Source organism: Rhinatrema bivittatum, chromosome 1 (genome assembly GCF_901001135.1).
Source record: "Rhinatrema bivittatum chromosome 1, aRhiBiv1.1, whole genome shotgun sequence".
In the NCBI taxonomy this organism is placed as follows: Eukaryota; Metazoa; Chordata; class Amphibia; order Gymnophiona; family Rhinatrematidae; genus Rhinatrema; species Rhinatrema bivittatum.
The window spans coordinates 648374323-648392608 of NC_042615.1; the positions used below are offsets into that span (position 1 = coordinate 648374323).

The following is an 18286-nucleotide window of genomic DNA, read 5'->3' on the forward strand; positions in this document are numbered from 1 at the left end:
AAGTAACAGAAGAGGCGCCACACCAATCTTGGCAGTAGGGAGGAGCCTTCGAGAGGCCCCAACCTGAGGCCACCAGCAGAGCATCGACATCTGGCGAGCCATAAGCGGAGCTCATCCCGCTCATGGCAGAAGATGATGGAGGACCAGTGAGCCACAAATAGAGCCCGGCCCGCTTGCGGCAGAAGGAAGCCCAGTGGGCCATGAGCAGATCCATCCCGCTTGTGGCAGAAGATGAAGGAGGTCCAGTGGGCCGCGAGCAGAGCCCATCCCACTCACGGCCAAGGAGCAGTAATATCCGGTGGGCTGCAAGTGGAGCTCATCTCATGTACAGCGGAAGACATGGAAGAGAGAGGCCGGATAGCCATAGGCAGAGCTCATCCTGCCTGCAGCTGAAAAAGGAGAGGCCCGGTATGTCCGCACATGAGCCTATGTGATTGAGAGAGGAAGGGTGTGTGTTTGTATGTATATGTGAGTAATAGATTGGGAGCCTGTTTGTGTGTGTATGGAAATGAGGGTATATTATGTATATGAGTAAGAGATTGGGAGCTTGTGTGTGCATGCATATGGGAGTGAGCATGTGCGTGTGTGTGTGTGTGTGTGTGTGTTTATATGTAAGTAAGATTGGGAGCCTGTGTATGTTTGTATGGGAGTGAGGGTATGATTGTGTGTATGTATATATGTGAATAAGAGATTGGGAGCCTGCATGTGTATATGGGAGTGCATGTGTGAGTGTGTATGTGAATAAGAGACTGGGAGCCTTTGTGTATGTGCGTATGTGGATGGGAGTGATGGTGCATGTTTGTGTGTGAGAAAGGGAGCCTGTGAGCAGGGATCTATGAGAGTGTGTGCAAGAGAGAGAGAGAGCCTTTGTTAGGGTGTATGTGCGAGAGAGAGAGCGAAAGGGAGCCTGTGTGAGGGAGAGGGGAACCAGAGATCACTGGGGGGGATAGAGAAGTGAACCTTAGGGGTGAAAGTGCCAAAGGAAGTATCTGCCCCATAATCCAAATACTTTAGGTATGCCACTGGCAGTAGGGATGCTGTTCGCTTAGCTGAAGGCACTGGCACTAGGTAGGAGGAGCTGCAGTTTGGACAAAAAAAAGCACCTCAGGAGCAGCAGGCCAGCAGGGATCCCAAGCCCTGCCAGCCAAAAAAGATGTGCCATGGGAGCAGCAGACTAGCAGGGATCTCAAGACCTGTTGGCCAAATAAGATGCATTTTAGGAGCAGCAGACCGGCAGGGACATCAGAAGAAGAAGATGTGCCCCATGAATAGAGAAACAGCAGGGAATCCAAGCCCTGCCAGCCAAATATATGAGCAGTGAAGATAGCCTGAGTGTGTGTGTGTGTGTGTGTGGGGGGGGGGGGGTTTGAGCCAAAGAGTGTGATAGCCTGTGTCTATGTATGTGTGTATGTGAGGGAGAGGGATTGTGTGTGAGAGAGCCCGTGCATGGAAGTAGAAGAGAAAGCCAGTGAGTATGAAATAGCTTGTGGGTGAGTTGGGGGAGGGGGAAGAGAGCCTGTGTGGGTGAGAATGAGAGAAAGCCAGTGTGTGAGAGAGCGAGTGCATGTGTGTATGAGGGAGAGAAAGTGTGTATGAAGGAGACAGAATTAATGAGTGTGAGAAAGCCTGTGTGTATGTGTATATGTGAGGGAGAGTGAGTCAGTGAATATGATATCCTGTGTGTTTGTGTGTGTGTGAGAGAGAGAGCGAGGCTGTGTTTGAGAGAAGAGGGTGCATGGCAGTCAACATGTGTGTGAGAGAGAATGAATATATATGTTAGGAAGTTTGTGTATATGAGAGAAAGAGGATAAAGTATGCACCCTCCCTCTCCCCCACTAATCTCCCCCACAAGCTCCCAATCTCTAATTAATCTTAACTCCTCCAAGACTTAATCCAAAACTCCTCCAAGACTGAACTGCTTCTTATATCCAACCATCAAAGCTCTAAGCCCTCCCTCTCAAGCAACCCAGCCTTCAATTTTATTGCCTCTCAGCCCTGCGTATGAGACCTTGGTGTCCTGATTGACCAGTCCCTAAACATGAAAAAACACATCAACAAAGTCCTAAAGGAAGGCTTCTATAAGCTCAACGTTATGAAAAAGCTCAAACTGCTTCTCCACACCCATGATCTTCGCACAGTCATTCAGGCGACCCTCTCATCCAAATTGGACTACTGCAATTCTCTTTTTCTTGGCCTCCCCTATTCCACCATAAAACCGCTCCAAATGCTGCAGAATGCGGTAGCTAGAACCATCACATATGCCCGCAAATCCGACCATATCACCCTCATCCTCAAAGACCTTCATTGGCTCCCTATCCCCTCACGTATCCTCTTCAAAACCCTCACCATTATTCATAAATCCATTTACATACACAATTCTAACTGGCTTGACGAGCCATTCCACTTCATACAATCCAGCCGTCCCACTCGAACTAGCCGCAATGGCATGCTCCATATTCCTTCCCTCAAAAAGGCACACCTCTCCTCCACAAGTGATCGAGCCCTGTCCATTGGAGGCCCCGCCCACTGGAACACACTACCTGCGAACTTCCACCTCGAGCCCTGCACCATCAAATTCAAGAAAAAATTAAAGACCTGGCTCTTCAAACAGGTATACTCAGATTAGGACCCTCCTCCATAAACTCATCCCCTCATATGTTGCCTCTAACCTACTAATAATCATGTTATGATGTTACCATGTTATCATGTTATTTCTCTGCAGTTTTTTTCTTCCTTCGCCATCCTTTAGTTATTTCTCTAGTTTTTAGTCACTGTTATCCCATTCCCCATCCTTGGGGAATGGGATAACAGAAATGGATAACAGGAATGGAGAGCTGGGGATTAACCCCAGCTCTCCATTCCTAGGAACTTCTTGATTTCCATTCACCTTCAGATTATTGTAGATTATTTATTTATTTATTTACTTACTTATTTAAAGGCTTTTCTGTACCGATATTAGTGGGTACATCATATCGGTTTACATCCAATCTGCAGTTTGGATGTAAACCGATATGATGTACCCACTAATATCGGTACAGAAAAGCCTTTAAATAAGTAAGTAAATAAATAAATAAATAATCTACAATAATCTGAAGGTGAATGGAAATCAAGAAGTTCCTAGGAATGGAGAGCTGGGGTTAATTTTTACCTCTGTTTGTTTTAACTGTTGGACTTTATTTGATGAGTCTGCTGTTCTGGCATATTTTATTCATGTTTGTTACATTTTTTAAATTTTAGAATGAGTTATTTATTATTGGATGTAAGTCAATTCAGCTGTTTTGAAATATGTGTATTATTTATATTTGTACAGTTTCACTTTTATGATTGTTATATTTCTTGATTTTCTTTGATATTTTATGAGAGATGAAGATGTTTGTTTTTTCAATTTTTGCACTATATATAGAGTTTGGCTTGTTGCAGTTTCCAGTTCAGGTTTTTTGTCTGCATGTTTTTATTTATATATTATGGTCTCTTTTTATTTATATATTATGGGACTGCAGCTGGATTTGGGGAGGGTTGTCTGTGTTTTGTACTGTGTGACCTAGGTGAAGTATTGTGCTGGCATGTAGTTTCTGTGTAAGGATCTATAGCAGCTTTCTTTGTTCTGCTGACCTAATAGGAGATGTATTGGTGTTTAAGGGCCCGGTATAATATTTGCAGTGTTGCCTTTTCTGAGGTAGGGTTTTTATTTTTTGACTGCTGGTAGATAGGCTTTCTGGTGGCCAAGCCTACACCCAACACCTGTTACAATAGGCCTAATACCATATGGAGTTTTTGCTGGGTTTTCTGGTTAGCACCACAGCAGTGCCTGGAAATATAATATGCAGGTTGTGAGTGATATTTTTACATTAGAAGACTGTACTTTGAATGTTCTTTTCCATGTGAAATCTATTACCATAACTGCATAATTTTTTAATTGTGTGTATGGGAAGGGGGTGGGGGTCACACAAGGCTGTAAGCTTTGCCTAAGGCAGGGCTTCCCAAACCATGGGTTGAGACCTCAGTTGGGGTCATAAAGTGTTCAGCTGGGGTCACAAGTGCCTCAAAGGGAAGCATATTTCTTTCAGGTCCCAGCAGCAGCATTAGTAATGGAAGTCAGTGTAGGTCCTGTGACCCAGCACACACTCAGCCCTGCCCTTGCATGAGTTTCTGTGGTACCAGGAAGCCCTAAATAAGAAGGGATCTGGGCTGCCACAGGGCCTGTGAGCTTGCACTGACTCACAGACCCTATGCTGACTTTCATTATTAATATTGCTGCTGCTTGTACATCACAATTGGGTTTGGGACAGCCATGGAGGGAAGGGTGCACTGAGTGTGCACAGGCCAGTGGAGATTGCCACTTCTGTCTCCTCACCAACTACTGAATCTACTCAAGAAACTGTTGCTCCTGTCAGCTGCCTGCCCTCTCTTTCCAACAGTTGTCATCCACCTTTGACCCAGAGTCATCCGCCTTGACCAGGGGAATGTTTGGAGAAGGGACTGTTTGAAGGAAGGGATCAGATGCAGGAGGGATTTTTAGGGTTGAATCACCTGGAGAGGATGTGGAGACTGAGGGAGATTTGACAGATGATCAAATGGGGATGTAGGGTGAGAGGGGATCAACTAGGGGGATGTGAAAATACGGTTGGAGATAAGGCTGGAATATGAATAATTTATTTATTTATTTATTTAAATTCTTTTAATATACCGATGCTCAAGACCAGGTCTTATCGTACTGGTTTACAGTAAACAAGGGGTAACCAGTTAACAGAGCAAACAACAACAAAAGTTACATTATAACAGGGAATGTAGAACTAGGCTGTTAGAGAGAAAATAGGTTAAACAAATTCTAACAAATTTTAAAAGTTAAGTTAAACAAATTCTAACTGGAGGGAAGGGCAACAGGAGGAGGGGGTGCTTAAGAGAGGGGGTTGTGGACTGGATGAGAAAGGGATGACAGAGATAAGTTGGAGGTTATAAAATGGAGTGGAGATGAGTGAAGATTAACTTAGAAGAGAGGAAAGGGCTAGAGGGGGTGAGAGAGAGGATGGTCTGGGAAGGTGAGAGGAGCTGTAAAATATAAGAGGGATCAGCTGGAGGGGCAGAGGTTGAAAGAGGAGGTCCTCTGGAGGGGATGGACGTTGAGAGAGGGGATCAGCTGGAGTGTGGGAGGGTGAGAGTGGAGTGCTTTGGTAATCGTCTGGGGGTCATACAAATTTTCAAGTGGTAAAATGGGGTCACATTGGTTAAAGTTTGGGAAGCCCTGGCCTAGGGCATCTAATATCCTTGCATCGGTCCTGGGATGGCAGTGATGGGCAAAAGAGTGTGATATAAGGTAAAAAAAATAAAAAATAAGACACATTTTCCTAATGTTGGGAATGGCAGTTATTAAGTAATTGTAATTTTCCTGATTGTTCTAATGGGATGTTGTTGGTATTTTAATATTTGGGATGATTTGGTTGGACTTTGTGCACATTTTTCTAGTAATAAGGCAAATAATAAAAGTTTTTTGGTTTTTTTTTTAAATAAATAGTCACGTGGAAGGACAAAGGTGAAAATTTTACTCTACACATCCAAGTGTTTGGAATTTTCACAGTAGGAAATTGGCAACCACAGTGTGAGCTCTCTCTCTCCCCCCTAAGCACATACAATCTCTCTCTTACACATATATATGCGAACACACTTTTCACACTCCATTTCTGTGGGGACCTATTTCATCGGGTCCAAGTAAAAAGGTAGCAGAACAACTATTCTGAGTCATCCTGCCAGAAATGAATCCCTGGGCAACAGACACAGGCACAGTACTTTGGCTTAAGCTATTTCAACAGAGGATATTCCAGTGTTCTGAAACAGCTTTCCAAAGGAAATGCCGCACTGTATTTACCACTACAGATGGGTTCCAAACAAGAGCTTCAGTAGATGTTGTCCTGTTGCCATCCTCACAAGCTGGCAAGAAAATTTACTAGATCCTATTTCTGGAGACAATCTTGGGCAAAGACTTAATACGGTACTTTATACATGTCTACTTATCCCATAGACTAAACCACCAGGGTTCTCAAAGGTGGTTTTTGGATTGTACTAACATAGAGGATATATCTATACCACAATGCATTTTTTCACTTCCTCTCAGAAGTCACCATGTTCTGCAATAGCAGCAGGCTCTTGGGCTATCTTATCAGTAGGCCCAAGATGGCCTACTTCAATGCAATCTGTCTTTGAAGACATAAAAGCATATATTAATGTGGTAATGTCTGCATCAGGAAAAGAAATATCTGGTTATATCTAATTGCTGAGATCATACAGGCACTAATCAAGGCATTTACCTAGGCATCCAAGCTAACTGGTCAAATATACCATTTAATTCCTAAATTGTGAACTTGTGTAATGAAGACGGATTATATACCACAGTTCAGTGAACACTGGCATATCAGTGAACTCTTAGGGCCTGGTTTTCACAAAGATTTATGCACATAAAATGCAATTGTATGCATGTAAATGGGCTTTTGAAAATTGCCTGGGGGGATTGTTTATGGAAAATTATTCATGGAAGCAATCCTGCACATATTTTTATGCGCATTAGAAAAAGGCACTACGAGGGCAAGGATATCATTTATGCACATACGTTTGTTGTTCAAAAGCATGTGTATAAATATATTCACACACGTTTACTCCTGCTAATGAGCAGGGATAAATTTGTGTGTGTGTAGACAGCACTAGCTTGCCACGTACTAGCTGATTTTCAAAACGAACTTATGCATACACGCAGACTTTAGATATACGCGGACCGCCAAAATGTACCCTCTCTAAGCGTTTTCTTTAAAATTAGCAATAAACACTCCCATTGTTGTTTAACTGATATGCTGTCAATCAGTATTCTCAATCAGAAAGCACAAAGATTGGCTTTCTGTTCTTAAATGTTAGTAGCTCTGAAATGTAATTTTCATAACAAGTAAGAAACTTCACACATGGTCTCATATGCAAAGTAAACCTATATAGTGGTTACTAATATCAAAGAATACATTTCCCATGTACCAAACCAAACACAATACACAAATAAGTACAAATAGAACCCATATAAATAAATTAAATTACATAAAAATCTGAGAAATCGCCTTCCTGTAAGGATATATGATTTTCAGTGCATTAAAATAAAATAACACACAATCAGAGCAGAAGCATCCTTGTTCCTGAAGAAACTTTGGGATCACTGAGAAAGAATTACTCTTTTATAAGTCTCATTTTTCTCATCATTTGGGAGCCCTAATGTTCTGATTGCATAAAACAAGACGCTTAGGGGATTACACTCTCATTAATTGCAAGAACCACTGTCCAAGTGACCTAAATGCAAAATAAAAAAAATGGATGAGTACAGCGGAAAATGTCATAATGCCTCTGTATCGCTCCAATATTACTGCACTGCCAAATTGGTTAGCTTCCCCTTCATTTGACACAGGGGTGAGGAAAGGCCTTTCTGCAGCCTTGGAGTCAGCAAAAACCAGGAGTTCAAAACCATGGGGATCTGCAAAGGGGAGACTTGCACTCAGCCAGATCAAAAAATGGAGGTCCTTAACAAAATGTTAGGGGTATGCATTCGTTTTCGCCGTATTGGCGATCCGCAACATATATTGCACTATTCGTAGTATTCGTGGGGAAGCGAAACGTATTGCGATTCCCCACGAATACACGAATCTTCCCCGAATTATACGGCCACCTAAATAAAAATTTAAACAAACCCCCACCCTCCTGAACCCCCCCAAGACTTACCAAAACTCCCTGATGGTCCAGCGGGGGGTCCAGAAGCCATCCCCTGCACTCATACCCTCGGTGCCGGTTTCATCATGGCGCCAATAGCCTTTGTCACAGGGGCTACTGGTGCCATTGGTCAGCCCCTATCACATGGCCAATACTCAAAATGGCGCCGATCGCCTTTGCCTCACTATGTCACAGGTACCGACGGTCGGCCCCTGTGACATAGTGAGGGCAAAGGCGATCGGCGCCATTTTGAATACTGGCAGCAGATCGCCTTTGCCCTCACTATGTCACAGGGGCCGACCGTCGGTACCTGTGACATAGTGAGGGCAAAGGCGATCGGCGCCATTTTGAGTACTGGCATCGGACTGCTGGCGTGCAGGAGGTCGCTCCCGGCGCCGATAGCCTTTGCCCATACTATGTCACAGGGGCTACCGGTGCCATTGGTCAGCTCCTGTCACATGATAGGAGCACAAGATGGCGCCGATGACCATATGACACAGGGGCTGACCAATGGCACCGGTAGCCCCTGTGTCAAAGGCTATTGGCACCGAGGGTGGGAGAGTGCAGGGGATGGTTCTCGGACTACCTGCTGGACCACCAGGGAGTTTTGATAAGTCTTGGGGGGTCAGGAGGGTGGGGGTTGTAGTTAATTTAAATTTTAGCTGGGACACGAATAGAAATCGCTGTATTAACGCATCGGGGCGCCATACGGCCAAATGCAACATATCTGCTGCCCGACGAATCCGAATCACGAATGCAACGTATGGCGTCCCTCTGCACATCCCTACAAAATGTTGTTCCAAAGGATAGAAGGAATTTATTCCAGAAAGTCTAACAAATCAAAGTCAAGAAAGCAGAATAAAATGAGAAAAGAAAAAACCAACTTCAGTAGCACAAGTCCAGAGTAAAAAGTCTAACAGCTTTTCACTTCCGATCCCCACAAACATCTCAATGTTACTCACAGTTGCTCTTTATGTAAAATGTTCCCTCTTATCAGGGGCTTTCCCAGTCCAACCCTTAGATGCAGTACTGGAAACTTCTCTCTTCCTAACCAAATAGGTCTCAAGATACGGACTTGCCAAGGCAGATCAGCAAAGCCCAATTGGACGAGGGATCTTTTCTCCTAGAAAAACCCTCCTGGGTTTCTTCAGCTCTTTTATCTTCTTAAAACCAGAAACATTTTGAGCACCTACCAAGGCTGAGAGCCTCAGTCTCCACCCTGGCCTGTTGACTCGTGGGAGTCTCAGCCCTCTGCTTCTCACACTGCTCCAACCACTCCTGAATCTCTCTCCCGAATCCTCCTCCTGTGCTTCTGGAAACACCTTAAATACACTTCTTCATGACCCAACCCCTTTGGGGAAGGAACCTACCTACCACCAATCCCTAGAAAATTCCTCTTCTTCAGTAATACACCACTAAATCCTAAAGTAAGGCCTAAGCTGTCTTACACGTCTCCTCTATAGCATTATGATCCCCAGTCATGCCTGTTATACCATAGTCTGCAGTGCTATGGGCTTGAGGCATGGAATCAGCCATAATAAAAGGGATAGCTTAATGACTTTGCTCTACTGGCTGATCAATGTATATAAAATGTTTGTGATGGTGGTGCTGCTGTTACTTGAGAAAATTTTACCTAATCCCTAACTCCTTTTTTTTTTTTTAATCTACCCCCCCCCCCCCCACTACTTCTTTTTCACTCAAAGCACCATTAAACTCTGGAATTTGTTGCCAGAAGATGTGGTTAGTGCAATTAGTGTAGCGGGGTTTTTAGAAAAGGATTAGATAAGTTCTTGGAGAAGTCCATTACCTGCTATTAATTAAGTTGACTTAGAAAATAGCCACTGCTATTACTAGCAACAGTAGCATGGAATAGACTTAGTTTTTGGGTTACTTGCCAGGTTCTTATGGTCTGGATTGGCCACTGTTGGAAACAGGATGCTGGGCTTGATGGACCCTTGGTCTGACCCAGTAAGGCAATTTCTTATGTTCTTAGATATCTTTTCTATTCAAAACAGAGCTAGATTTTATGCGATGATCATTGCAGTTTGTGGGCTGGGTTGGCCCAGTAGCTCAGTGGTAGTGCTGGTGATTCTGCAGAGAAAACATTCACAGGCCCATAGTGGGGGGGGGAGGTAATTGTGACCATGAACAGTTTGAAACTGTTTGCCTAATTTAGACCCCATGCACCAGGACTCCAAAAGGAGCTTTGTTGAATGGCTCCTCCTGACCTCAGGACCCTTTGCTGCAATGAACAGACTAAGATTAGTGGGAGGTAGGTCTATTAAAATAGGAAGAAAAGAAATTCATGAGTAGCTGCAAATCACAGCACTGCTTCTGATTGAACAGGAACAAGGAAGAGAAAGGAGGAACTACCAGGTCATACAAAAACAAATTTACAGCAGTTTGCTGCACGTTTTTGAGAAAGAGCATTGCAAACATGGACACAATGCTCAAAGAGCAGTTGTGGGACATAGCCTGTCCTATCTGATGCTTGTCTATACAGTAGGGAACAAATATAAAGAGGAGCCGTGCTCTGATATGACAGCTACTAGGCCATGATCACCTAAAGGCCCCATTGTGGCGGCTGAGTTTGTCATTTCATATTGAAAGCCGATTCATTCCATTATTTTCACTTGTTAGGCCTTGATGCTATAAATGTGGTGGTTATCTCAATGAAAAAAAAACCCTAGCTCCCAGTATTTGGGCCCTTATAGTTTTCTGTAAGAGGACTGACTTTTTACGCTCTTATGTTCAAGGTAAGCTGTAGCCTAGAATTAGGAAGGAGCACAGCTATACAATGACCCGCATTTCTAAGGGAACTACCACCACAGTTCAATGTGACCCCCTTGAAGAAATGTGTGGCCCCATTGTATGTGGTCTCTGACAGCTGGTAAAGATATGAAAATTTGTGTTCGTTTAAGGGGTCCTCCTTACAGTCAGATTCCAGCCAGGCGCCCATTCTTCTGCTTTAAATTTCACATTTTTTTGTAGATTTTACGAAATCCTCACAAAAGATCTGTTTGTTTGTACAGTTACAAGTTATTGGCAGGCATGCTTACATCTTTCTACTGACAGGTTCCTCTGCTTTACCAGTTAAAAGAGTGCCTACCTGCTGTTTTCCAAGCTCTCTTTCCTTCTATTTATCCTTGTGTCTGTCGAGGCACAGCTTGTGTTCATCCTTCCCTGGGGTGTTGAAGGAGGAGCTGGGAAGCAGTTTTATCATCTCAGCGGGGCATGGACTCGGGGTTCTGGAACACGGTGCAGTCTGCCTCTCTCTCTCAGCCTCTTGCACACGTGCTGCATGCAAAACTTCATCATCACGCCTATGGGTCCTGCTGCTGTGTAAGGGAGCACGTAGACCACAGGACAAGATTTTCAAGCAAAGCCCAGCAGCACCTTTCAAGCTCTTACTGAGTACATGGACCAGGAGAAAGAGGATTTTTTTTTTTTTAAGTTTTCTCTTTTTCTATTCTGACAAAAATATTTTAAAACTGGAAAACAATGTTGAACGGTGTAAACTTTATGCATCGTGACTTGCTCCCTCGGCAATATTTTAATACAGGCTTGGCTATATTTGAGAAAGAATGCTATGCCTTGCAAACTCAGCATTGTTATGTTTCCCAAGATACTTCTTTCCTCTCATATATCTGATTGAATTGGTCTTTACTGGTGGTAGCAGCTTGTCCCAACTAAAGATCACATTACTGTCTGAAGAGGACACAGTTTCTTCCTTTGTGCATGAGCCCTTTAAGAGCAGGGATGGGCAATTCTGGTGTTTGAGGGCCACAAATTGGTCAGGTTTACAGGATATCCCTAATGAATATGTATGAAATACATCTGTATACAATGGAGGCAATGTACTTGTAAATTTCTCTCATGCATATTCATTAGGTATGTCCTGAAAGCCTGAGAAATTGGCGGCCCTCAGGCACTGGAGTTGCCCACCCCTGCTTTAAATGCCCCCTCCCAATGAATGTGTCCCCTTTACAAAGGTATAGTTTGGAATAAGGAGTATATATATAGTATATATATATATTTATAGTATGTTCCAATTGACAAAGCACTCCTTTCAGTGTGAGGCTATATAGAGACTAGAAGGTTCAGAGAGGTTGTAGGGGAAACACACAGGCAGCAAAGGAACTGTTGTATGCAGGGAGCAGCTGCAGCCCCAGATCTGGAGGTCAATGAGCTCTTATCCTCTTCCAAGAAGTAAGGGAGGGGAAAGCAAAGCTGCAACTTTCCATTACCACTATACGTCTTGATGTTCTAATGTCAAGGACAAGGAAAGAGTTTCCCAAGCAGTGGAAAGTAAATTTATGCTCTTGTGATTTTCTAGGAAAGGAAAGAATCCTGGCCTTGGAGCAGAAGAGTTGTAAGTGGGTTGTCAAAAAATGATCTAGGGGGGACACACACACACACACACACACACACACACAGCCCTCTGGGGAGAAGGAGGATTATACAAACTTGTCCAGTCAGTGTAACAAGGTGCCAGCAAGGTACTTTTCAAGTCAGGAGAAGAAATCTGGTCAGCAGATGAGCAGCACAATTGCATAGGTTTTAAGGTACCAAGAAGTAAGGGAACTGCCAAAGCCTAGCCAAGGGCAGCATCTGCTATAGTGAAGCAAACAGATCCTCTCTGTACAAACTGTGCATGTGTGAACAGAGACCACGGAATCTTAAGCCCAATAAATGCACACAGGCACATTTAGTCTCATCATTCTTTGTGGAAGCCATCCTGTTAAAGTAAAGATTGTGCTAGAGCAGCATACAGAGTATGAAGTTAATGTATTAAGACAGGCCAGGCTGGTGGCTCAGTGGCAGCCCTGTGCATTGCCATGCAGAGACCCCCAGCTATGAATCCTGGTTCAGGTCTTCCACTCCCCTGGTTGCCTGGGGCTGGGGATGCTGTGGAGGCAGCACTCACAGCCCCCGGGATGGGTAGGAGCAACCATAATCATTGCACAACAGCGACATCCAGGGGCCATGATTTGGTGCCCAATTAAAGTAAGTTGGGAAGGGATTATAAAATGATGGGGGGTGGAGGTGGGAAGAAATTCCCAGGTAGTTGCGAAACAAGGTTCAAGGTAACAGATTCTAGTCTTTCCCCCGCGATTTAAGTGGCAAAGGATCAGCAGGAAGCTTCAGGGATAAAACTAAAAAAAAACAAAACAACAACCCATAAAAAAAGAATTCTTCCATATTCTATAGAGTAATCCTGCTGCATCACTAAAGAAAAATATACGTAGATAATTGGGTTGGATCATTAAAACAAACAAAATGCCTGAGAATCTCCATTTCTTATGGTGAGTTTCATTTAATTCAACATTCAGACCAAATCGCACTTTCCACTCGTGCAAATCAATTCAGTGCTGCTAGACTGGAGGACCAGCTACTGTGTGTTTTAACTTGAGATTTAGTGAACGGAAGAAAGCAATCATATTAAGACAGGCAGCATCACATATTTTCCCAGGACCTTACAAAAATAAACACAACTTTTTGTACTTAATCCAAGTTCTTGTCTGACTGTAAACCCAAGAGCAAAATTCTTGCTCCCTTGCTGTTAATCTGTTAAGGGAATGTAAGGGTTGTTTTTTTTTTGTTTTTTTTTTTTTTTGGGGGGGGGGGGGGGGTTACTCCCACAGTTTCCTCTGGCTACTTTTGGCTCACGGCTGAATCGGCACCCAGGACCCGGGATCTGACATCAGGAGCTCAATGTGAGCAGTGGGAAGGCTACGTCTATTCACTCCCTCTTTTATATCCCCCTTCCCCCCCCCCCCCCCCAATACTTAATTTATTCCAAAAGCTCACACAGATTAATATTAGACAACAGATTTATTGAATGGATAAATAAATGGCCGCAGCCCATATAAATACAATAACAAGTGATAAATACAGAAACAAGCAACATTAACATAACAATACAACATTGTAAAACGTTATTTACCTGACTACTAAGTAAACTCTTGGGTGACCAGCCCCCCCCCCCCCCTCCCCGGCCGTAGAAGCCGGGCAGCTGCCACTGACACCTGGCTGTCGAAGCCACAGCGTCATTGCCGGTGACCCGACCATAGAAGTCAGGGTTGTTTGGTCTACGCGCCTCAGTACTCCTCCTCCTCTCCCTCACCCTCTTGGCCATCGAGGGTCTGTGTCGGACCTGTTAGGCCGCTGACCCAGTCAGAGCTGCCTGCTCCAGTGCTCCGGGGGCCGCTGGTCCTCGGGCCGTGCCCTACATAACCTATATGCGGGGGTGTCACTTGGCTGGTCACCGCACGCAACGCCAAGGGCTGCGACAGGTTCCTAAAGTACCGTCTCCCACTCTAGCTAAACGCAGTGGGAGGGTGGGAGGGAAACAAAACTCGAGCCAGAGGTGCCTGGCCAAAAAGGGGGCCGCGCACGCTGTGTTTCCCCTTTTTAATTGAGGCACCACCTGCCGGGCCAACCCCCCCCGCCCCACCTTTCTGCTCCCACCCGCCTTGCCTTCCCCGCCCCCATTGTGCCCTGCTCCCTAAAGGAGTCGCGGGCTCTTTCTTTCGAAAGAAGCCAGCAATGTTTTCCCCACTATTTTCTATCCCCAGCCAACATACTTCTTGTACAGAGACTGCAGGGACAGTCCCCGTCTGGGAGCCACGCACCAGGGCGCCTTCCGAAACCCTGCACTCATGGGCCCTGAAATCTGGCCACTGGGTGTCACCATTGTGCAACGACTAGGAATCCCTCTCATCCTGGGGTGGGGCTGTTTGTGCTACCAGTGCTGCATCCCCACCCTCAGCAGGCCCTAGGACAGGGATATTTGAGCCAGGAATTGAATTTGCATTCCACCACATGAGACACAGGCCCAGGGAGTGCAGCTTTTAAAAGTTTGGTTAAAAATATTTTTAGTTGTATGTTTCTGAGTACAAAAATAGTTCTCTGCACCTGGCTTACTGACTTTTCTCTCCATCTTTTCGTCCTTCTTAAATTGCTCAAAAACCTACCAAAAAAAAAAAAAATCTTAAAGGTGAATTTTCAAAAGTTGGATGCATAAAATATAGCACATGCATGAGTAAAATAGCATGTATGCAAATATGTGCATACATCAGGGACCACAAGTAAATTAGCACATATAAAAAGGGGGTGGGCCAGGGGCATTTAGTAGAGGGACCAACATTTAATGCATAAATTGCTATTTTACAACCTTCCAAACCGATGTGCGTAAATCTTTTGCTTATGTATATTTACTCCTGCTCAGTATCTGGTGTAAGGGATCATAAACAGCTTAAGACTGAAAAAGAAATAACTGGCTGGAGGCTCTGAGTAAAATGGGGGGACTTCAGGCTGAAAAACCAGTAGGGTCTTCATGCATTGCAGATGGGCTGGGTGAACTGGTAAATGGTAATTTCATTGCCTGGCGCATATTATAAAACTTTCTGACTTACACATGTAAAAACTGACTTACCGGGAGGGGAGGGAGGCTGTAAATGCATCTAAATTACATGGACAAAATCTATTTGTTTATTCTTGGAAAATCTGAAGTACAAATACACGGTTATATCATTTGCGCACACTTATCCAGCTAAATTCCAAGTTATCCGGCTAAGAAGCGCTTTGCTGCTACTTAAATGGACATAGTTGAACTTATCTGGATAAGTAGAACATTCTTTTTTTAGACTTATCCCCCTATCTTACATACCCAGATAAGTCCGAAAGTGCTACTTGTCTGTCTGAGTAGCATTTTTCAGTCTTAGCTGGCAAAATGCCACTACTTAGCCACCTAAATCAGGAACTTAATCCAAATAAGTGCCGATACTTTTCTGGATAAATGTAAACTTGCGCGGGTTGTGGTTTTTACATGCATGAGCATATGTGCGCCTACACGTTTACGTATTTTATAACCTGCGCGCATACAATCCACACAGGTTATAAAATACAGGAGCAACTTTGCGTGTGCCCCTGTATGCACAGGCAAAAGGGCACACACGAGCAGTTTTGAGAGCTATCCTCCCTGGCTATGCAAATTACATTGGGCTTTAAGGATTATGGGGCATGAATTTGTTGTGTCAATTTGCAATGAATCATGAGAGCAAGACTAAAGATGCACAATTCATAAAAGAATCTGGAAAGTTGGGGTTTGGGGTCACCTTAATAACTCTGCTGCTTTAAAGCAGTATTCAAGATAAACTGAAGGAGGAGTCAATACTATAAGCATTTTCCAAATAGTCCGGATCTATGTAATGTACGCTGGCAGATACAAGGCAGGCATTATTCTTTGTAAATGAGTGTAAAGGTGCTGGCTGCATACTTGGCACTCGCTCTTTTGTGTGGGCAGCCGGCTGCAAGGGGTAAAATAGCCCACGTACAGGACCTGTAGCAACTAGCAAAGGCCTGTGTGCTCTCTTCCTGCCTTGACCCAGCCATGCCTCTGGGAACGCCTCCCTGCGGTGTGACTAGAGCAGTGGCTTCTGAACCTGGTCCTCGGGGCACACCAGGCCAGTCTGTTTTTCAGGGTAGCCACAATAAATATGCAGTAGCTTGATTTGTGGATATCCTGGAAATGATTGGCCAGGTGTGTCCCGAGGACCAGGCTGCAAACCACTAGACCAGAAGTCCACACATATTTTTATCCAGGTAGAAGAGGCAATTGTCTGCCAAGCCATCTTATCCTTTGAAAATTGTCCTCTGTTTGAAGAGTTCAGTATATAAACTTGCCTGCCTCTTATTCCTTCTTTGTTTTCTGCTAGAATTGTATGTCTTACATACTTGCACTCTGTGAAATATGAATTATGTGCCTTTCATTATGGGCACATCTTGGTTTAAAAAATATATACATCCCTCTCCCATAAATGTTTTCTTCATCTTTGTGGATTGCTTGCTTATAGTTTCACAAATATTAGGGTGATGGCTGGGGGGAGGGAACTGGAGTCAGCAGCACCACCTGTTTATTTTAATTCCTAATGGTGGACTTTATTAAACAGGAAAGGTTTTCAAAAACCGTATACCCTTGTCCCATAGAAATTAAACAAAATGAAAAAGAAGAATCTTAAATGATTGCATTTGGTTTTTCTAATTTTCTTCCTTGCTGGCACTGCTGCGTCCACCTCACAGACAGGCCGATGCAATATTGGCGCGCTAATGTGCGCCCACCCATCTCTCCCAGGCACGCAATGCAATAGGGTAATGAGCTGCCACATAAAAAAAAGAGGCGCTAGGGGAAACTGTGCGTCCCTAGCACCTCCTTGGCATCAGGCACCCAGGAGATGTGGCTGTCAGAGCAGGTTAATAAAATGGCCGTTCAATACGAGCATCTGTTTTCTCCCACTGCCGGCACAATATACACGCTTGATATACATGGCCTGGACCGTGAATATTGTGCGTGTATATTGCGCATCCAGAAATGTTTATTTTTTGCATAATGCTACTTTCTGTGGTTCCTCCTACTTCGTTTCATGACGATACTAATAGGAGGAACCTCAGAAAGCAGGATTTTTGTTTTATGGGTTGAGCCCTTGGTCACGGCATGCCTTAACACCAGATCCCGGGCTGGTGTTAAATTTTCCGTGTTAAAATGGGCAAATTGGCAGCCCAGGAATTTTTTTGAATTGCGCAGTAATAACTAATAGGCTCAATTATATGGAATCTACATGCGATGAGCGCTATTAACTACACGGTGGTTTGGACGCGCTGATCCTGGTATTGCATCGGGCGTCAGTCTAGCGCATCCAAAACACTCGTCCAACTGTGCGTTTAGCTGCGCACTGACCTGAGCGCCCGATATTGCATCGGCCTGAGTGTTTTAAAATGTAATTAATTCTTAAATGCTTGAGGGGGACCAACTGAAAGAATATATGCACTGCCACTGGAAAGGAAAGTGATGTACTCCCTCAATAATCTGCACGCTCCTGCTTTTCTCCCGCAGGAACTGATGGTAGTCTTTCAGCTCTTGCACTGGAATGGAAGTCTGAAAGCTCTCAGGGAAACAAAATGCTCCCGTCAGGTAAGACGTTGCACAGGGCTCAGCTCTGCATCTTGCAGACGCTCACCAAACCACGCAGCCGGCTTATTGATCTGCAGTCGGCAGTCCCCACTGACCCCCAGAAACATCTGTGATTCATAAACGGAAAAGCTGTTTCAGCTGGCGAGGAGCAGGCCTGTGAATTGCCTGAGCATGAAATGAAAAAAGGGAATGAGTGCAGAGGGATGGACTCTGTCCTGAGATAATAGAGCCGACAAGAGGAGAATGATATGGAATTACATTGCTGTGGAATCTTTTTTTTCTTGTAAATAAAGACTCTGGGGGCGCCCGCAGGTTGACTGTTTTATGTAACAGTCAACCTACAGAGGGCAGGGGGGCCTCTAACTATGTTCCTACTGTGGTTTGGGGGTATTTCAGCACTGTTTAAAATACGAGATTAACCTTTCTGAAGAAGGGGCAGGTGGGATCGGGGGGGGGGGGGGGGCTCCTTACTCCCATTTAAAAGAACATGAAGATTTTGCAACTTTTATTTTCAGACAGCAGCAAAATTAATATTTCAACATGATAGCTTTTAGGTCTACAAATCCATCAAAAAGTACTCAA

The 18286-nt window shown here is 44.3% G+C and overlaps 1 protein-coding gene across 1 annotated transcript in view; it reads left to right on the top strand.

The window, feature by feature from the left end:
- LOC115100202 (protein limb expression 1-like) overlaps positions 1–18286 on the top strand; it is a 125464-nt gene that overhangs the window by 98700 nt on the left and 8478 nt on the right. Inside the window, exon 8 of the mRNA XM_029618524.1 lies at positions 17627–17704. Within this exon, the coding sequence (XP_029474384.1) occupies positions 17627–17704 (78 nt within the window). The remainder of the gene's footprint in view (positions 1–17626; positions 17705–18286) is intronic.